This window comes from Hyperoodon ampullatus, assembly GCF_949752795.1.
Source record: "Hyperoodon ampullatus genome assembly, chromosome: 15".
NCBI lineage: Eukaryota > Metazoa > Chordata > Mammalia > Artiodactyla > Ziphiidae > Hyperoodon > Hyperoodon ampullatus.
Genome location: NC_136928.1, coordinates 49,091,976 through 49,113,845, shown reverse-complemented (window position 1 = coordinate 49,113,845; position 21,870 = coordinate 49,091,976). Strand labels below are relative to the sequence as shown.

Sequence of the window (21,870 nt, the reverse complement as noted above, 5' to 3'; positions counted from 1 at the left end):
AACATTGTCTACAGAATCAGAATCAGCCTTGGTTTTTAGAAACAGTAGAATTTGTCTAGATTAAGACATGTCACAAATCTGGTCTCCAAATTTATACTGTATTGTGTTTATTATAAATCATTCCCTATGTATTCTTTTCAAATAAATAAATGTGGGCTTTTGAGCATGTGTTGAAATTTCATTTCCATTCTCAGTATCCTTAACTTTGCTCTGAAAACTGTTAGATATATATTTTAGATATATTATTGGAAAACAAAATTTATCTTCTTGTCACACTTGGTTTAGATTGCATCTTTCTTCAGCAACAACGTGGACTACTTCATTGCTTCCCTGAGCTACGGGCCTAAGACAGCGAGTGGATTCATCAGTCCTCTCTCAGCTGAATGCATGCTGCAATACAAGAAAAAAGCTGCTGCGTATATGAAGGCTTTGAGAAAGGTTTGTGAGCTGCTGTTAACATTTAAATCAGAGGGAAAATCTGGAAAAATTCCAGAGAATGGCAGAAGTTTTCCCACAGTTCATATTGTTTAGGTTTTATACAATTTTGAGGGACAGGTGGTTGGTGGGTGTTGCGAGGTGGCGGGGTGGGGGGGTCTTTGGAGAGGAGGATGGGACAGAGACCTGAATCTCATTTCCTAGGCCGTAGTAGACTTAACGTTTCCAGTGGCTGGTAGAGTGTTTAGGGTGAGACAGCCAGGCAGCCAGTAAGTGTCAAACTTTAGAAAATCTTAAACTTGTAGAAATAAAAAAAATTGAAATACATTTATAATTTTTTTCTCAATATAATAAGAATACATGATCATTGCAAAAATAAATCAGAAGAAACAGCAGTACGTGAAGAAGAAAATCCCACAACCCAAAGGTAGCTCCTCTTAACCATAAAATTTTAATGTGTATACATGCGTGCACGCACACACACATTATAAAAAGCAGTGTATCTGGATACATAGACTGTTTTAGAATCTGTTTTTTTTCCTCTTTAATGCATTGTGGATATCTTTATATAACAAAAATATATATCTATAAGTATAAATTGCTATCATTTTAATGCATCTAGTATTTCATCTGTAGTATTTCATTCTTTAAATGTGTGATAATTTAATTAAGCCATCCATTGCTAGTGGATTTTTAGGTTGCTTCCTGTTTTTCACTGTTATATGCAATACTACAGGGGATATTCTTGCACGTGCAACTTTGTGTATTTACCTTTCTCTCTTTATTTCTTTCTAACTTTTAGTAACACAATGCATAAATACATTCTTATATTACATGAGAACATTATAGGTAAATTACAATCCCTAATTCCAGTTCCTCTCCAGAGGTAACTATAGTTATCAGTTTGGTGTGTAACCTTCCAGACTCTCTTGGAGCATTTGTACTCATCTCTGTAAACTTTGAACTATATGCAAAATATGAAGAATATAAAAACTTTTCTAATTTTTTTTAACTTAAATGCATGTTTCATTGTGTAGCTTCCTTTTTTCATTTAAAATATGTTTTAGAGACCTGTCTGTATCAATACATATGATGGCTACTTTATTCATTTTAAACACAGCATTGAAATCTATGATATAGGTATTCCGTGGTTCATTTAGGTAGTCTCTTTTTGGTGGGCATTTAGGTTGATTCCAGTTTTTCACTGTTAGAATTACACTGCAATGGATAGCTTTGTAAACGCCTCCTTGAGGATATGTGCGGATTACTGAGAGGTGGAATGTTCTGGATAATGTGGTTTTAAGTTTTAATATTTACTGCCAGATTACCCATAAGAGTGGTTGTACACTCCTAGAAACGTATAAGGCTACCTAATTGTTTTAATTATATCTTTATGATTAATTCCTAAAAATGGAATTGCTCATTCAAAGTCTGTGAATGTTTCAAAGGTTACCTATTTATAGCTTACCAGCAATAGAAGTATAAATTTAACCCATAAATTTAATTTGTCAATCTTAGAAACAAGAGGTTCCGTGTTATTGTTCTAATTTTCATTTCTTTGCTTATTATTGAAATAGAACATCCTTTCATAAATTTACTGTTTATATTTATTTCAATTTCCTGTTCAAGTTGTTTACCTGTTTTTAAATAAATGTTCCTAATTAGGGTTGAAGGAACTCTATGTTAAGGATTTTAGTCCTTTGTTTATGTCAGAAATATTTTTCCTCAGTTTGCTGTAGTAATTTTTCAAAATTTAGAAGTTTTAATTTTTATATCATCAAACCAGGCTTTTTCTTTACGGTGGTGATTCTCAGGTGACTCTTGGAAAGTCAGTTCACCTATATTTTCCTCCAGTATTTTTGTGGTCTAAACTTTTTAGATTGAAATCTTCAGCCCATCTTGAATTTATTTATTCTGATATAGGTATGAAATTGGGGTCTAAATAGTTATTTTTCTAAATTATTAACTGATTGTCCTTGCATGACTTATCCTTTCTCCATTGACTTAAAAATGCAACATTTGTCACATAATACATTTTTGTATGTGCTTTTGTCTGTTTCTAGATTTTCTATTCCATTCCTTCATCTGTCTATTTTGGTGCAAGTCTTATGGTTTTAGATAGTGTCGCTTATAACTGGAATGACATGTTCACCTTCATTCTTTTTCTTTTCTTTTTTTTTTTAAAGTTCCTTTTTTATGCCTATTAAAGGAACTAGTCTATGTTGACATACATCTGAATTATCAAACCTCATTTAGCATTCTTATTTGTAAGATCAGGGAAATGATGCGACCTTTTTCTTTATTTCTTATGATGCTTTTTCCATAGCCCCTCTTGGAATCTGTGCCTTATGAAGAAGCACTGGCAAACCGCCGGGTCCTTCTCAGCTCTACTGAAAGTCGAGAAGGCCTTGCACAACAGGTATGGCATTGGGAAAATCATGGTACTTGTTAAAGAGCATGAATATAAAATCCCCTATAAAAGGTTTTCATACACATAGAGCAATTTAAAAGGCTATGTAAGTCAACATGTAAAGTTAATTAACACATGCTAAAAAGCATCATAAGCATAATTCATTGAAAACCATTTGTTGATACCCTAAATAAGTCATCCTGATTCAATTGGTGTTATGATTGCCAATAAAGTAATATCAGCACACTCTGGCCATGCTGATTAATTATTTAGGAACTAGATTTAAATGTCTGAAATAATAAGGCAAAAAAGGGGGTGTGTGGCTAGACTCAGTGAGTTATTTTTATTTCCTAAATGGACAGGAATGAAAAATTTCCAATGCTCAATTGATCAGTTGAATTTGGGGGGTAGGTGGAGGTAGGTGGTACTATTTTTTTCAGAAGTTGGCACAAACTGACCCCAGTTTAGCATTCGCCAGAGATTTATTTACTTTAACACCTGGCTTGCTTTAGTTTTGGAAATATTTATTTTAAAGAGAGCACAAATTCACCTGAGACAGTATTTTGCCTATGCCGACCTTATTTTCATTGGACACATATCACTTATCTTTTCAACATTAATTCAAGAGGATGTTGAAACTAAAAATTTAATCCACATAATAATTCCTAAAAAACAAAATTCCTGAGACAAAGAGTGAAATGTGGAGTATCTTAAAAATTTATTTTAGATTTCCTTCTTATTTTATGTGAGGAAAGTAAGGCTCAAAGAAATTAAACAGCTTTTATCCATAGTAGCTAGTAAGTAGCAGAATGGTCTGACTTCAGAGCTATTGCTTTTCCCACTCTTCCATTGACCAGCTGCAGGCTAGTCTGATAAGCACTCCAGGTCTCACATCCTGCCTCTCTAAAGCGAGGATAATATCTACCTTTCAGGGTCCCGTAAGGATTAATTGAGCCAATGGGAGGCAGTGTGATATGGTGAAAAGAATCAGACTTATGAGCCAGACACACGAGGTCCCACATCCTGGCTCTGTTTGTTAGCTTTGCAGGTGGTCGAGCTGCTGGGAAGTTCTCCTCTTTGAGATGTGAGAATTGTAGGACTGTTAGGAGGCTTCAGTAGGATACTGGCAGGAAAATATCATGAACAGTGGTACGTGGTAATTGTTCAATGATGATAGCTGGTAAAGCATTTGGAATTCACTCTAAGATTGTTTTTATTTTTATTTAATTCTCAAGCTTTCATTTGCCTTGAAAATTAGCTTTTTAAAAACTTCTTATTGAAGTATAACATACTTAAAGAAAAGTATATAGGGGCTTCCCTGGTGGTGCAGTGGTTGAGAGTCCGCCTGTCGATGCAGGGGATACGGATTCGTGCCCCGGTCTGGGAAGATCCCACATGCCGCGGTGCGGCTGGACCCGTGAGCCATGGCCGCTGAGCCTGCGCGTCCGGAGCCTGTGCTCGCAATGGGAGAGGCCACAACAGTGAGAGGCCCGCGTATCGCAAAAAAAAAAAAAAAAAAAAAGAATATAAATTATTAATATATTTCGGTGAATTTTCACAAGTAAACGCATTAATGTAACTGGTAGCTAGATAAAATTTTTAAAAAAGAATATTTCTTCATGTAAGGTATATACCTGTAAAAAAAAGATTGCTAGGACCTCAGAAACCTTCCTCATGCCCCTTTCCAGTTACTACTCTCCTCTTTCCCCAGAGGTAACCATTATCCTGCGTTCTTTGTTCTGTTGCCTGATACTGAACTTTATATTAAATGGGAATTATGTAGCATCTCTTTCAGATCTGGCTTCTTTTGTTCAACATTATATTTATAATATTCATCCATGTTATGTGTAGTGGTAATTGGTCCATTTTCATTCTTGTTGAGTATTCTGTCGTGTGAAAATACATAATTTGTTTTTCCATTCTTACAGCTTATGACTATTTGGGTAGTTTTCAAGTGTTTGACTATTATAGGACTGCTAAGGGCATTCTTATACTTGTCTTTTGATAAACATGCATGTTTTTCTCTTGGGCGTATACTTAGAAGTAGAATTGCTAAGTCATAGGATACAAGTTCAATTTTCAAAGATCCTGCCAAACAGTTTTCAAAGTGTTTATCCCAAATTCCACTCCCCCAAGCACTATATGATAGTTCCAATTGCTCCATAAACATGTCCATCTTTGTATTTTCTGTCTTTCATTTTAGTCATTTGGGTGTTTTGTTTTGTTTTGTTTTTATTCATTTGGGTGCTTTTAAATTGCTTTTCCTTGGTTAATAGTGACATTGGATACCTTCTTTTTTATGTTTATAGTAACATTCAGGTGCCTATTCAAGCCTTCTTTTCACCTGTTTCTCTGTTGGGTTGACTATCTTTTTATCATTGATTTATAGAAGTTCTTTATATGTTATGGGTATTAGTCCACTATTGGATACATGCATCTACCACTTTGTGGCTTTCCTGTTTACTCTCTTTATTATACCTTGTGATAAATAGAGATTTTAAAAATTTCATTCTAGTTCAATTTCTCAATTTATGATTGTGCTTTTTGTATCCTGTTTAATAAAACGTTCCCTATTCCAGGATCAAGCTTTTTTGTTTTCACACCTGTGAAGTAGTTTTGGTCTACATTCCATAAAGTATTTTTTTTTGGCTGGTAAGTTTTGTCTGCATCATCCTCTAAGGTGCAGAACTCTCTGTTGCTTTCAAGGTTCAGCAGAGTTTGGAGAAGATTTCTAAACTGGAGCAGGAAAAAGAGCATTGGATGTTGGAAGCACAGTTAGCTAAAATCAAGCTGGAGAAAGAAAACCAGCGAACTGCAGATAAACTGAAGAGCACAAGTAGTGGGCAGGCGGTTGGGGTAGCCCAGGAAGGGGCCGCCGTGGTGACCGCTGCGGGCCAGGAAGACGCGTCTGCCAAGGCTGTGCCGGAGCCCGTTCACAGCACTAGTTTGGTAAGTGTCTTCTTTTTTTAAATGGTAATTGGTGGGGATCCATCTTAGTGTTCAGTGTTAACCATCTAAAGTACATGTCACTTGATAACAGGAATAATCCATGTGCTCTAGAAAAAGCAGATTGGTAAGTGGGATGCCCCCTTCAAAAAAGCAACCTTATTAAATTCTCTTTGATTTTACATGTGAGACTTCCCCATGGTAAGGGCTGTGTTCCTGGAGAAGATATAGTAAGTCAAATTTAACATGATTCTGTTTCTCCCCTGCAACATTGGTGATATGGGGGTTATGTTTCTGACAGAGGACTAACTGCCTAACTTTTTATAGAAATGACGACAAATACCACTTTTAACCAATTACATGGTATATTCCTAGGTAGTATAAAGCTTTATGACATACATATAATATAGAAACCCATCAGGTCAGCTAAACTTCATAAGATAATATACTGACAAGTTATTTTGCAACTTTATATTTCTTGCCTTATATTTAATTGCAGTGATTTAGAAGGTGAAGAAACATCTCTATTGGAATTATAAAATTCAGTTACATTGAGAAAAGTTTTCTGATTATATTTTTCTGCCCACTGTTAAAAAAAAAATTAGAAAATCTGGAAAATGAGAAATCAGGAAGGGAAGGGAAAAAAACCCCTCAAGATTAGAAGGATCTCATTAAATATATTTTCGTTAGCATTTTTTGAGAAATTTGAGGAGAGCCATGGCACTTCTTGACAGCCCTGTCCTAAGGCTACCCCTGTAGCTCACTGATGCTGTTGAACAGCAAGTCATGGTCCTTCTCACATCTCCCTTGCATCTGATTCAGAGCATACCTGATAGTAATAAATACAAATTAACTTCTATTTTCAAGATGTATACAGACCTCACTGCACCTCAACAGTGTCAGAAACGTGGATTATTATTAGTTTTCTTAGGTGTGATAATGATATTTTGAGTATTTAGGAGAATACCTTTATTTTTTGGAGATAAATGCTAAAGTACTCAGGGTAAGGTATCATCATATCTGCAACTTGCTCTCAGATTGTTCAGGAAATATATACACACACAGATAAATTAAGCAAATGTGCAAATTGTTAATTACTGAATGTAGATGGTGGCTACATATGATTATTATACTTTTTTCTCCAACTTTTCTATATGTTTTAAAATTTTCATAATAAAATGTAGGGGAGGGAAAAAGAATGAAAATGTTTTAGAAAAGTAAAAAACATAAAGCAGACTTCTGAGAGCAGTGATTTGAATGGCTGCTGTGCTCACTGGATGATTCTATGTGACCCCTGATGGCAAGTCTGAGTCTCAGCCACAGGTGTTGCACATTGCCTCTGTTAGGGGAAGATGACTGCCTAGAAGAACATTTAACAAACAGAGCAGAATTCTGACATCAGTCCGGGTACCATTTGGGGAAGTGCAACACTGCCAGCACTCATCTTTGGACTTCCCTTCAGAGTCTGTCTTATTGATCAGGTCAGACTGTTCTCCATTGGGTCTGATTTCTTCTTTCTCCTGTCTTCTCTCCCTGCTTCCCTGCATCTGCTTCTTCTGTTTTCTCCCATTTGCACTAACAGTAATTGGTGCTGTCAGGGAGTAACTATGGGAGCAGACCAGGGAGGGCACTGATGACAGTGATAGTAATTGCAGTAGTCATATGCCAGCCACGGTTCTAAGGACTTTTCAGTGTGTTAACTCAGTCGGTCCTCACACAGATCCTATGATATTGCAGGTACTATCATATCTTCATTTTATAGTTGAGGAAACTGGGCTACAGAAAGGTAGAGTAACTCATCTGAAGTCACACACTTGGTAAGTGATGGATCTAGGGTTCAAACCCAGAACATCTAGGTCCACACCCTGTCCTTTTAATCAACATGGCCTTGTGGTCTGATGGGTGTCAGAAAATAGATCAGTGGACAAACGTATTTGTTTATGGCTTGCCTTTCTGAGGTACTGGAAGTTGGCAACACTGGTGTATTTGAGTCATTAACGTCAGTTGCTGAAAGTTGAGGACTATTTTTTTATTTGAACATTTTCAAAGGAGAGCACACTATTATTACATATGTACGTGAGAAAGATTTCCAGGGACATGGGAAACCTTTAGTACCAAACACTATTGGGCTGTGAGTGATGATGACTTTATTTGGGTTTGGTGAGTTTGGAAGTTGCTGTAACTTTAAGTTGTCTGTCTGGTTAGCATGTGTGTGCTATTTCTGTCTGCATCTGTTAAGGATCTCTTTCCTCCCACCCACTTCATAAGGTGCTAGCAGAGTAATTTTCCTAGAGTATGTTACTGATTATGCACTCTATTGCTTCTAGACTTTTAGTGGCTCCCTATCATCTGTAGGATATAGTCCACTCATTAGTTTGGCATTCAAGGTCTGTGAACACCTATTCCAAACTACCTTTCTTCAGTATTTCCCTGTACAAACTCAAACCAAGCTCTCTTTCCTGATAATGTTTTTTGTGTTTTTGCTTCCCTGTCATTGTTCAAGCTGTTTCTTTTGCCTGGATGCCTATTTATTCATAACTCCTATCACCTACATACTCAAATACTTTGCCTTCCAACTCCTCGACTTTCTTGAATTCAAAACTCTTCCCATCATTAAGGTACAGTTGAGTTGCCACATTTTCCATGATCCCCAGTTTTGGGCATTGTCTTTGACAGTCAGGATCAGAGAACCAAGACCTGGTTGGCCTCCTTGCATTTTTCACAGTCTAGTCTGTACGGTGAATCTATTCCCGTCCCTTGGTTGCTTTCAGTCTAATGGAATGAGAGCCTGTATAGACATCTGTCCAGAGTGCTGGGAGATCACAGAGAAGTCGCCTGGAGGGCTTGAGGAGGACATCGCAAAGGAGGTAACATGGGTGGGTTTCATAAATGAGCAGGAGGCCAAGGCAGGAGAAGAGTATTTCAGGCTGAGAGAAGGATCTCCCCACATAACTCTCTTTCTCTTCTGCACGTGGCAGATTCCTGCCAAAAATAACCTGGAGACAATAGAGAGAAAAAGGGGGGCTTTTTTTTTTTTTTTTTTTTGCCTTCCCTGATGTTTCCTTTTCAGCCTTTCTTTTTATCACCCCACCCCCGCAACCTCCCATCCTGCCTTAAGTGAAGTTAAGTGAACTAAGTGTGTGTGTCTTCTTCTGCTGTCTTCCTCTTGGGTGTTGGAGCAAAGTCTGTGCCCATTTTAAAGTTAATTGATTAACAAAGGAAACTCACAAGTCCCCAGAAGATTCCTTTGGTTCAAGCACTTTGGGGCTGAAAAAGTTACATCAGATAGCAACTTCTTATTTCTAACCCTATAGCATTGCAAAAGTTAAATACTTATTATGTTTCATTAACATATCTAGGACTGTAATTTGAACATTCAGCCCCCTGTTAATTATTGTAATAAAAGATAGGGACTTCCCTGGTGGCACAGTGGTTAAGAATCTGCCTGCCAATGCAGAGACCACAGGTTCGATCCCTGGTCTGGGAAGATCCCACACGCCATGGAGCAACTAAGCCCGTGCGCCACAACTACTGAGCCTGCGTTCTAGAGCCCGCGAGCCACAACTACTGAGCCCACGTGCCACAACTACTGAGGCCCGCATACCTAGAGCCCATGCTCCGCAACAAGAGAAGCCACCACGATGAAGAGTAGCCCCCGCTCGCCACAACTAGAGAAAGCCCACGCGCAGCAAAGAAGACACAACGCAGCCAAAAAAAAAAAAGATAACGGTAACCTCAAGAAAGAAAAAGCACAGAAAACTACAAGTTTCCTGTTTTTTTTTTTTTTGCTGAAATTAAAATGCACTGCTTAGGGCTTCCCTGGTGGCGCAGTGGTTGAGAGTCTGCCTGCCGATGCAGGGGACACGGGTTCATGCCCCGGTCTGGGAAGATTCCACATGCCGCGGAGCGGCTAGGCCCGTGAGCCATGGCCGCTGAGCCTGCGCGTCCGGAGCTTGTGCTCTGCAACGGGAGAGGCCACAACAGTAAGAGGCCTGCGTACCGCAAAAAAAAAAAAAAAAAAACACCGCTTAAATTCACAGATTTTTAAAATATATATATTTCAAGTATAAAAACAGTACATGTACATTGTAGATAATTTTAAAATACAGAAGAGTAAAAGAAGAAAAAAATGTTGACATTTTCCTGAATACCCAACAACCACGGTTAACATTTTTTTCTACAAAATTTCATACTTGGTTGACATTATACTATATAAAATTTAAAATCTTTTAGCATAACATTAATACACAAACATTTATCTTGTTATTAGAAACTCTATGTAAACTTAGTTATTGATTCCACAGTATTCTATATAGAATATACCTTAGTTTACCTGTGACATTGGTTATAATTTTTATTATTTTAAATAACATCTCATTTTTATGCATAAGATTCTTTCTGCATCCAGATGATTTCTTTGGGGGTATATTCTCAGGGTTAGAGTTATTGGGTCAAAAGGCATGAATGTTTTTAAGTTCCTTGATCTTTATTGCCAAATTATTTTCTCAAAGGACTGTATTAGTTTAAACTCTCATCAGCGGCATATGAGAAAATGTTGAAATTATAAATTTTGTAACTTTTTCTTGAAGTTATATGATTCCACTCCTTTTCAGGACTGTGTGCTATACCACAGTCTCAAACCATAACCCAGGAGTAAAGGGGATAAGGGGTAAATCCCATGCTTGTGATTTATTTTACCAAATGTACTCATATTTGACTGTATAAAATTAAAATGATGAGTGTGTTACTGTAAACGGTTTTTCACTGAAAGGCTAATTGCTATTCCTGCTTTAGTGTGTAGAAAATTATGGCTCCTCTGTAAAAAAAGGTCTTATAAAAAGATCCTTTTACAGCTAGGTGGGCATAACATTCATATGCTGCTCACAGTTCAGAATAGTAGTCTTGAGGATATTATTTAGAATCCATGAAAACTGTTGTGGTGTCATCTCTGATTAACAGAATCCATCAAAACTGAGTTTCCAATAGTTTCCTTAACTTACTGAGCTTAAGCACATGCCCTTCCACTTTGAACAATAAAATGAATTCAAGAACCATGACTACTATCTGTTTTTGAACTCTGAATCCACAAAAGCAAGCTTTAAAAAACCTGGCAGCACTTCAATATGTCTATAATACATATACTTTTTCATTAGTTTAAATCTGAAATTAATACTTATTAATGTCATAATGATATTTCTTCTTTATCCTTTTGACCTTTCAGCCAGAGCGTTTGCTATTTGTGTTTTGCGTTTGGAATGTTTAGTTATTATGGTCACCATGCAACTGTCTTTAGGTCTACTTGGCCGCTGCTTTGGAAATAAGCGTAGCAATGACAAGAGGAGTTAAAAACTGTTCTTCCTTTCTCTCTTCCCAGACAATTTGTTGAGTTTCAGTGAAAACGGCTAACAGCATTCTGATAGAGGAAATAGTGATGGTCACTATCCATTACTGCCTCATGACAGAAATCATGACTGTGGTTACTTATCTGTAGGTCCAGCTTCTTTGTGTTGAAAGATGTTTGATTTGAGGGTAATCGTCTAGAACTCCACTGCTAGTGTGCTTGGTTTTTTGTTGCTGTTGTTGTTTTGTTTGTTCATTTTGTTTTTTTTAAATGTTGCTTATTTTATTTTTTTATTTTATTATTTTGGCCGTGCCATGTAGCCTGTGGGATCTTAGTTCCCCAACCAGGAATTGAACCCCAGGCCCACAGCAGTGAAAGCTCTGAGTCTTAACCACTGGACTGCCAGGGAATTCCCGCAAGTGTGCTTTGAAACAGTGTGAACCCAGAAGAGAAAAACATTACAAGTGTTTAAGCTATTGCGTTTGAAGTGTAAGCAGTCTGTTCTAAAGCTTTTTTCCCTTATGTTCTAGATTGGGATTTTAACCAGGACGTCTGACAGTGAGGTAATGTGTGTTTAACATCATGTTGTTTGTTAGTAAACATCTTGCCACATGTTTGTTGACAAAATCCGGCAAAAGTCAGCTTCATCTAATTGCATTTCTGACAATTCTAGCAAATGTGGATCCATGTTGCTTTTCTCTCTGGGTCAGTTTTAACTGTCACCAATAAATTACAGCCTGTCTGTAATTGCCTCCTTGAATGACTTGACTTGGCAGTTTGACAAGCTCGCTGGCATGTGGCAGGAGGCTACGAGCCATTACCCTCCCAGTGGGCTGGCTGGCAAAGCAGGGCTTTTCAGGGCCTTGACCATCAGTGGGCTTGGTAGTTCTTTTCAGCCCTCAAGTGACTGAACCCAGGTCAGATTTGGCTTGTCAGATAGGTTTGCACATTTTAGTTTTGAAATATTACAAGATGTAAGCTCACAAATAACCATTAAAAGAACACTGAAGTCACTCAGTTTTCCAGTCCGTATGGTAAACTGGTAAATATAGTTCAAGTAAGTTCTTTGATTTCCTTATTAGCCTTATACTTTAGGTAACCTTGAACTTCTGCATATATTTTTAAACTAAACTGAGTGGTGTGTCATTGCTAGAGTAACTAGTAGAAAACTAGTCTGGGACAAGGGCCATAAATTGTTCATTATAGAAATAGTTTAATTTGTTAGTATGTTTAAGAGTATTAGAGCTTTTTAAAGATAATTTGGGGGAAAAAAGAATGTTCAGATTTTTAGGAGTTCCAATCAGTGCTCCCCTTTCACCTGTTCTCTTCCAGTTGGAGGAGGACATAGGAGTCAGACAGATTGAGATTTTGAAAGTTAGGTGTGTGGCAAATAAAAACTGAGTGGAGAGACATGGCCCCATGGGTGGTGGGCCTCCCAGGACTTCACTTCTGCTTTGTTCTCTTGAAGCCTCAGCTTCATTGTGAGACAGGCAGGGTGCTGAATAAAAGAAATTTGCAATATATATTTACCTGACCTGTCTGAAGTTTCTCCGAGGGTTGGGAAAACTATGATTTCCCATCAAATTTCAAAGGAAAATGTAGGAAATGTCTCTTTTTTTTTTTTGCTAAAGTGATATTAATTTTTTTTTCTCTCTCTCAGAACTGCTTCGTTCCACTGGCATTTATTTATTGAGTTATGTGTGCTGTGTTTAGGCTCCAGATGTGGAATCTCGGGAAGACTTAATTAGAAATCACTACATGGCAAGGATAGTGGAACTGACGTCTCAGCTGCAGCTGGCTGATAGCAAGTCAGTGCATTTTTATGCTGAGGTGAGTGGAGAGTTCATTGGATCAGGTGGATTTTTCTAACCCCTTCAGGAATTAGGTCACTGTCCTGGCCTCCTGCTGTTCACTAGAAGAGAGAGGTCAAAGTCTGTGTGTTCACAATATGGATTTGGTTAGAGTTCATATAGATTGGTCCACATACCAACCAAAAATCTTTATTGCAGTGAATATAACAGGTAGCCTTTCTTATGGTTATGTAGCATGTTTTGGAGCATTATAATTATAATCTTGTTTTAGAGAGTTATAGGCAGGTAACATTCATAGGTCAAGGAATTTTCATTTAGGGAAATTCAAAGCAAAGTATGCCTGGTTCTTTTTTTTTAAAATACTCTCTAGTTTCTAAATGGCAACTTGTGGAAATCAGTTTTTGTAAATGATAAAATGCAAAATGTAACCTCTTTCAACCTTTAAAAAATACAAAATCTTTCTTTTTGTTACATTTCCTTCTTCCCTCACCAAATAATTCATTTTCTTAAGAGGATTAGAAAAACACTATGCAAGATAATAAAATTATACAAATTCATTGATAAGAAGGGGAGAAAATGAAGGAAGAAATTACAGATATCAAAGAGTGAGAAACAAATGATAAGACAGAATGGATATCGCTCAATATATAAGAATACCTGTAAGGTCTCTGATGGGAAACTTTTTATTAAAAGGTTAGTTATGGATGTTAGACGGAGAATTATAATGCTTTAAACTGTTAAGGAAATTGACAAAGGAAAGATAACACCCTTCACTGGGATGCCACTTTGTGATTTTCTCCTGTTTTACAGAGACGGAGAAGAGTTGATAGGAATCCAGTTGCTAGGAGTGGAGGGGGGCTTTGCTTCTTTTCTCCCGCTGAAATAAATGATGTGCCTAGCTTAGTGATGCATACCTGTTTGATAAGGTGATCAGTAGTGATAGCTCTTGAGCTGTAGAAAACGGGGAGGGCGGCAAGCTGGACAACTCACCATAGAACTGCTGCAGTGCTTACCATCCCAGCCACTCAGTGCACACAGCACATCATGGTGGCCTGGTTTGGATCCCTAACTGCCTTCTGAATTACTCTCTTAGACTTGATTGTCATCCTCATGAGGACCCGTGCTTTGCAAAACTCTTTCCCTCTTTTTCAGGTTCAGTGCTGAGCACACAGATAGAGGTGTGGTTAAAGGAGGGTGGTTGATTTGATTGGCGGAACTTTCCTGAAATTCTCTTGTGAGGAATGAAATGAGTAACCAGGGAGTTTCTGAGGCTGTTTTATTTCCAAGAGATTTGCTTATCTTAGTAAATTCTTTCAGCACAATTGTGACACAAGAATTTTTAAATTGTTCTAGTTTTTCCTTGTCTGTAAACAGGAAGCGGTAACCCTCTGTACTACTTTACTGGAATGGTCAGTCTGAGCGTCTGATGTTGACATAACATTCGAACATGTCTTAACAGATCCTCCTTGTCAGCCTCATGGTTTATCAGAAAATTTAGTGATCCTTTTAATTGCACGCCGTCTTTGAACAATAGTATGAAATAGAATTTTTCTTTTACTTCTTGACCTACTCTGTCTCTGGATAGCCTTGGTTAAAGTCCCCAAGGAAAGCAAATGCGATCTTTGAAGTCCTGCACTCACTTTTTTTTTTCATCTGTGGAATGGGGCTGTAAAGCTTTTATTGTTCCTGTGACATGGTCTCCAGTAAAGGACTTAAAACACAAGAAAAGTATCTTAGGATTCATATTGCATGATGCCATTGATCACTTTTGAAATAACCACTTCCCTTCTCGTCCAGTGTGGGTGTAAATGAATCCTGGGTAAATGTAGAAACTTCTGGTGGTTTTTTTTTCTGTGGCACGCCGGCCTCTCACTGCTGTAGCCTCTGCCGCTGTGGAGCACAGGCTCCGGACGCGCAGGCCCAGCGGCCATGGCTCACGGGCCCAGCCGCTCCGCAGCATGTGGGATCTTCCCGGACCAGGGCACGAACCCCTGTCCCCTGTATCGGCAGGCGGACTCTCAACCACTGCGCCACCAGGGAAGCCCCTTCTGGTGGTTTTGTAGCCACTGGTCATCAGGCTAGAGCTAGGAAAAAACATCAGTCAGCTTGGGTTAGTAGACTTTTTTTCCCTTATTAAAATGATGAGAGCAAGGACCACATCTTTCTTTTGTGTGCTCCAGTGTGTGGTACAAGGCCTGTAGATATTCAGTAGATATTTGTGGAAGGAAGGGAGGAAGTACTTTCGGTTTGGGGGATTGTTTTCTAGTAACCTTCCCTGAAGTAAATTTGGTTTGGGGAAATGGTCCCTGGGATAATTGAATGTTTCCTGATTTAACAGTGCCGAGCACTCTCTAAGAGACTGGCCTTGGCTGAAAAGTCTAAAGAGGCACTGGCAGAAGAGATGAAAGTAGCCAGTCAGAACATCAGCAGACTTCAGGTGAGTTCATGCTACCTAAGCAGTGTTAGTATGTTTTTTCATTGAAAGTTCTTGGGCCAAAAAAATCAGCATTTCCTTTCTCAAATGGTGGCATTTAACCTCTAGACATAACATTTTTCTAATCCTTTTATTTCTAACTCATTTTAAAGTAACATCTCATTTATGTCAGGCAAGAAGTAGTTGTATTATTTATTGCTCTGACTTGATTTTAATTGTAAGTAGTTTTGTAGTCAGCATTTCTTTGAATAGTACTTATTTACCCAAAGTCCTTCCTTTTCCTCCTCCCAGTTAATCCTTGTCATGGTGGGCGGGAGGCTTGTTCTGTTCATGTGACTCTGTTCCTTCTCTTTACTGTTTCATAAAACTGACGTAAGCTGAAAGGTAGGGCTGCAAAATATTCCTCCTTACTCACTGCTTTGTTTTAAAGCCTAGCTTCCAGAAAGCCCCTATTAAATATAGAAGTGATACAGGCAAAGAAATAATTCATGCACTTCCTCCTGGTTTCAAGTTCGTTTATCAGATTAGCTAGGAGCACAGGATTAGATTTTAAAAGGTCAAAGAGAGCTGGAAAGAGAGAGGAAGGTGCTTCTTCCAGGGAGGGCCCTGCCCAGAGGGCAGTGGGCCGTCAAGGTGTGGGTTAGTGGGAATGTGCCAGAGATCACCTTCCCCACCTCACCGAAGGTTCAAGAAAACCTAAGAGAATTGAGAAAGATTGTATAGCCCTCTTGTGTTTTTTGTGACATCTTTATACCTGGCATAGAAGGAAACTTTTTCATTTTTGCAAAGAAATTCCGAACATATTTTGAAGGCTGAGGAAAACCTCTGCCCTGTTTCTTTTAACTTTGCTCTCTTGTTAGGCCTGTGGCTTAACCTTCATATTAATTGATCAGATAGGTCATCTTGATAGGTTACTTTTCAAACATTTTTTTTCCTAAATTAAAAAAGCTTTCGAGTAGTATGACTAGTGGGGTTTTGCTTTCTCTTTTCTTTTTTCCCTGGCCATTTAGGATGAGCTGACAACTACCAAGAGGAGTTATGAGGATCAGTTAAGTATGATGAGCGACCACCTGTGCAGCATGAACGAGACACTATCTAAACAGAGAGAAGAGATTGACACACTAAAGATGTCTAGTAAGGTAGGGGAGGAAGGGGGCTCTCTGCAGTGTAATATTTAATATTTAATGTATTTAATACAAGGTATTTCATTGCTGTGTGTTTCAGGAACAAAAGGTTAAGAGATCTGAAGTGTTTATAAATCATTTCACTTGTCTTCTTATCTTGAAAGTAGAATGAAGATTCTTTGACTGAGTTATAGGTTGAGAGGAGGTCTGACCTCTGAGGCCCTAACACTGTGACCATTGCTTTTTGGCATTTTGGGCATTTTGGGCATTTCTGCTACTGTTCTGTTAGTTGGGAGGATTCTTGGGGGGTTTATGATGGGGATTACTCTATCTATGTGAATCTAAAATGGTGCTGTTGAAGAGTAACCTTCTTTAGCAAATTATTCTCATACATATTCATATAACCTAGGACTGTCTTGTCCTTTTAATTCCAAAAACTTCTTAGATTTCATTTCCCATAAAGCCTCTGCTTGTCCAGGCTGGAGTCAGTAGATATTGGTAATGTTTTTGTGTTGAAAGGCATATCCACGTATCATGTCTCTTTGTTGTATCATAATGTATATACTCTTACCATGAAAGGTAAGCTTCAAGAGGCCAGAGAGTTGGTTTCATGCATCATCTCAGATGCTTGGCATATTTTGGTAACTCAGACAATACTCTGCCACCAGCAGCTTGTCTCCAGCCTGTGTTCTTTGAAATCCACTACTGCCCCTTACCGATCTAGCAGGCATGTATTGAGTTCCTGCCGTATGCTGGCACTGGGGAAGACATAGAGATGAACAAACCATAGCTTCATTTTAGCATCTGCCAGTTGGTGGTACAGAGCAGCATCCAGCTCAGTTGGTATCTCCTTGGAAAATGTATCATGTTAATGCACTAGAATCTGCGTTATGTAATTTTGCTTCTCAGTGTAGTTTTGTGTTATTGTTTGGCCTCTGGCTGCTTCAGAGAATGTCTGTGATGCTTTTCTGGGACATCTTGTGATGACTGTAACCAGCCAGTGTGGTTCTGATTCAGGTTCTCCAGTTACTTGTGCTTCAGGAACTTTAGCTTGGAGGTAGAGGGTGGAGTGTTGCTCCTCTTGAAGAATGCCTCCTTTAACCCTTTTGGCCTCTTGATATTCCATCAGGGCAATAGCCGACTCATGTGGAAAGCACATGTGTTAGTGGGAGTAGTAGGAGAAAGCCTGCTTTAGCACCTAACATTTGAAAAAAAGTAGCAGTGATTATAGGGAAAGTTTTCAGATCTCAGAGCTGCAGAAAGCATTCGGTTCTGAATTGAGAAGGGTTATTGTGGGGTACAGCAAAGCTCATTGTCCCAAAGGTAATTGTATTGCAGCCACTTTAGAAGTGAGAGGAGTTTTAAGCCCTCTTAGAACTTTTTTTTTTTTTTTTTTTTTTTTTTTTTTTTTGGTGGTACGCGGGCTTCTCACTGCTGTGGCCTCTCCCGTTGCGGAGCACAGGCTCCGGATGCGCAGGCTCAGTGGCCATGGCGCACGGACCCAGCCGCTCCGCGGCATGTGGGATCTTCCCAAACCGGGGCACGAACCCGTGTCCCCTGCATTGGCAGGCGGACTTTCAACCACTGCGCCACCAGGGAAGCCCCCTCTTAGAACTTTTTAATCTAGTCCTTAGAATATCTGTCATTAATAATACACTGAGTTAGAGATCCTTCTTCACTTTGTAGTTTCTGTTGTTAATCTTTCTTTGATCATCCTGTGGTTCCTATATTTTGCACACCTCCCCCATTTATTAGTCATTTAAATTGCTATAGCATCACCTTATGACTGAGTTGACGTGGTCTCCATTGGATACCAAGTAAACGTCCTGAAACCATTTGTTTGCTATGATCTTGCTCTTAAATGTTCGTGTTCTGCAATCATTTCCTACTTAATGAAAAAAAATATTTATATGTAATAGTTAAATGTAGGAATTTGAACCTCTCCAGAAAGAAGAAAAGTTACATAAAAGTGGAAAGTCCAAATCTCCATATATGAGGGAATTGGGAATAAGTTAAGACATCTTCTCTCTAACTTGTTCTCAACTGGTATCTGATCTTCCCCTTGACAGTAATCATTACCATTGGGGTGTTAGTTGGCACATGTTCAAAATTAGTACCTATTAAGACCCTTTAAAAGGTGTTTATTTCAACAGCAAAGGAACATGTTCAGGCTAAAAGTTTTTATCAGCTTTATGAAATCATAAACTACATTGTCTTTGGAACAAAATGAATATTTGAGGTTTGATAAATCCAAGATAGCTTTCTTTTCTTTCTTTATTGCCTGTCCTCAGACCCCAGGGGAATAAGGTTCATGGAGGAAGTGGGGAGAGTTAAAAGTAACAAACCGCTCTGTGATTCCTGTATAAAAGTTGGCGATGCAAGGTTATCAGCTGTTCTCCCTCTTGGAAACTAAAATTTTCCACAGTGAAATATGGCTTCCAGACAGCTTGGTGTCTAAACTGCGTGAATGATTTTTCTAGGGGTTGGTGTTCTTATTGTTGATATTTTTCTTCGCACAGGGGAATTCTAAAAAGAACAAGAGTCGATAGTTTACAGAGAGCTGGTTGGTGACTTCTTTGCAGAGCTGCTACTGCTGCGCGGAGCTGCGGGGCCGAGACTCCACGTCCAGGGCTGGCCGCCTTCAGGAAGCTGGAGTGTTGTTGGACCTAGTAAAGTAGTCGGTGTTGTAAATGGCCTTGAAGTATTTAAAATATATTTGTAACCAGTAAGGTAAATCCAGAATTTAATGTTGACAGTAAAACGGAAAACAGTACACATACCATGGATATTGTAGGTTTCCTTATGCTGTTTTTACTGTGCACTTTTTAAAATTAGGCTTTAATTTCAGTATGTAAGAACAACAAATATTTTGTATATTTTCAAACTCAGTGATATGGTAATCAATTTGGTATCTGTGGAATAGGTATGTGTTTCTGGATAAAATGCTTAAATTGTCAAACTGTCATTCTTGCTGTAATTGAAAGCAGTCTCCAATTCTTTTTGAAGACTTGTTCATTCTCTCTCTCTCTCCGTCCCTCTCTCCTGCTCGCTCGCTCTCTCTCTCTCTCTCTCTCTCTCTCTGTTCTGGAGGGAGTGGGCCTTGAAAACTTCAGATCTTGTGGGTTTATTATCATTGTCTTCAGCTCTTCAGTACCCTCTCTGTGTTGGAATAATAGCTTAAGGAAATTGATGTCAATAAATTCGTACTTATATCAAACTTTCAGTCTCTCTATGAAAATCTGATGAAGGAAACTAAAACTTATTAAAGTAAGCTTCACAAAATTACCAAATCCCAATTGATTTTGATATAATCTTTCTAATCCCCCAAATTGGAATAATCATACAGTTAATCCTTTATTAAGTCTTTGAGTACCTCCCAAGGTACTTGTAACCATGCTTCAAGCAAGGACCCTGAGCCCTTTCAGGCTCCTCTTGGTTTCTTTCATAAACATTGTGTCATTTCCATGTATATTTCAGGGGTGAAATTTCTCTCAGCACCTCCATTCCCAAGTCTCTAAATATATTGCTCCTTTCCTCTGAGTTTCCTGCACATGCCCATTTCACTCCAGGTCCAAGTCCCCAGACTAGGTCCGCAGACCTGAAACCCCTTCTTCCTCACCTCCCTGCCTGCAGCTCCATCTCCTTTGAGCCTCTTCTCTAGGCAGTTGCTAGTCACCCTCCAAAATGCTTTATTCTCTTTCACCTGAGAGCTCATCACCAGCTTCCCTCCGTGCTCAACATAAAGGCCAACTCCTTGGCCTCTGCGCCACTGTAGAGGCAGACTCTGGTGGTTGTGCCCAGTCCTCACAGTATGAAAGTGTTTGAATCCTGTCTCGGGCATCTCTGGGTCAGTCAACTCAGTCCCATTCTCCCGGCCCTTTGAGTCCCTAGCCCCTTTGCCCTTTCCGTTTTCTGTGACCTGCTTATTTTAATTCTCCATCAGCTGAACCAGCTGTTTTCACTGCAGCTGCATCTAAGCCCCCAAGCACCGTGCTGATTAGCTCCACCGTAAACCTAGAGTTTCCCGCCTCTGCTAGACCTTCAGTGTTCTGTGATGCTGCATTTGGAATTTCTGGTCCATTTCTATTCCTCCTTTGGAGAGTTTGGGATGAAGGAGTGACCTCATCTGGCTTATATTTTAGTGGAATTGTGGGCTGCTATGCTGAGAATAGATTGTAGGGGAGCAACGGCAGAAGCAGACAGACAAATTGGGAAGCTATTGCAGTAGCAGGAGGCTGTTGAGAGATGACGGTAGCCTGGACCGTGCTGGTGGCCGTGGAAGTTGTGTGAAGTCTATTTCTGGATTTATTTTGAAGAGAGTGGATAGGAATTGCTGAAATTGCAACTCTTTCCCCTGTACACTTCTATTACTCTTCTCTGCCTTGTTTTACTGCTAATATTGGTTTGGCCAAAAAGTTCATTTGGGTGTTTCCGTAACATCTTATGGAAAGACCCGAACTAACTTTTTGGCCAACCCAATACTTATCAGAATCTAACATACCATATGCTTTGCTTATTTATCTTATTTATTGCCTGTTTCCAGGTAATTTATTGCCTGTTTCTTCTACAAGATACAGCTCCACGAAGGCAGGTTTTTGGTCTAGTTTGTTCACTGCCATCTTCCCCTGAACCTGGAATACTGCCTGGCATTCAGTGAGCGTTTATTTGTTGAATGAATGTTGACTGGGTGGAATGTGGAGTGTGAGAGAAAGAGGAGTCAAAGGTGAAGCCAAGGATTTTGACCTGAACAAACCTGACTGAGAGGGAGGGTCGAGCTAGCTTCCACCTGGTTGTGACTTAGCTGAACACCTGGGAATCACCTTGGATTGCTCCTGGCCTGGCACATCTCATTTGCTTATCTTGTCCTACTGAATCTTCCTGCCTTTGCATATCTCTCCATTCTAACCTCTCCTTATTCAATACCTTAAATCAAGTCCTGGCTCCCTACCGTCTGGATGACTCGTCTTCCTGTTCTCCAGACCTCCTGTCCCTTTTACCAGACTCTTTCTGAAACATATCTCTGCAGAGCTGTTTCCCTGTTGGAAAGAAGGCCTTCACAGTGGCCCCTCATTGCCCACTGGGTGCGATCTGGCTGTAGCGTGTACAAATGAGACATGTACGCTGACTGTCTCTCGCTTTCTCCTCGTTCTCCTCCAAGCACCCAGTGTACTCTCCCTCTGCTTCCTCAGACCTCTGGGTCAGGAAGAGTTTCACTTCTCCTGAGACATGGGCCTGTTTTTCTAAGTTCACTTCTCCTGAGACGTGGGCCTGTCCTGTTTTCACATTTACAGAGAAAATGTGAATCTTGGGTTGCGTCCCTCTTGGCTTTGGTGGCTGGGACTTGTATCTCCCACCAGCCGTGAGCTGCC

The 21,870-nt window shown here is 39.3% G+C and overlaps 1 protein-coding gene across 4 annotated transcripts in view; it reads left to right on the top strand.

Annotated features, from left to right (window-relative positions):
- The window catches only part of PPP1R21 (protein phosphatase 1 regulatory subunit 21), a gene marked incomplete at its 5' end in the record, with an annotated part of 60,553 nt that extends 41,423 nt beyond the window's left edge, over positions 1-19,130 (top strand). For 2 of the 4 annotated variants that reach the window (XM_079721122.1, XM_079721123.1), the window contains 8 exons: positions 286-438; positions 2,762-2,854; positions 5,552-5,794; positions 11,663-11,695; positions 12,846-12,962; positions 15,282-15,380; positions 16,388-16,516; positions 19,021-19,130. In XM_079721122.1, the coding sequence (XP_079577248.1) occupies positions 286-438; positions 2,762-2,854; positions 5,552-5,794; positions 11,663-11,695; positions 12,846-12,962; positions 15,282-15,380; positions 16,388-16,516; positions 19,021-19,050 (897 nt within the window). In that variant the 3' untranslated portion in view covers positions 19,051-19,130. The remainder of the gene's footprint in view (positions 1-285; positions 439-2,761; positions 2,855-5,551; positions 5,795-11,662; positions 11,696-12,845; positions 12,963-15,281; positions 15,381-16,387; positions 16,517-19,020) is intronic. The other 2 variants (XM_079721124.1, XM_079721125.1) reach the window with 2 other exon arrangements.
- Between the last annotated feature and the right edge of the window lie 2,740 nt (positions 19,131-21,870).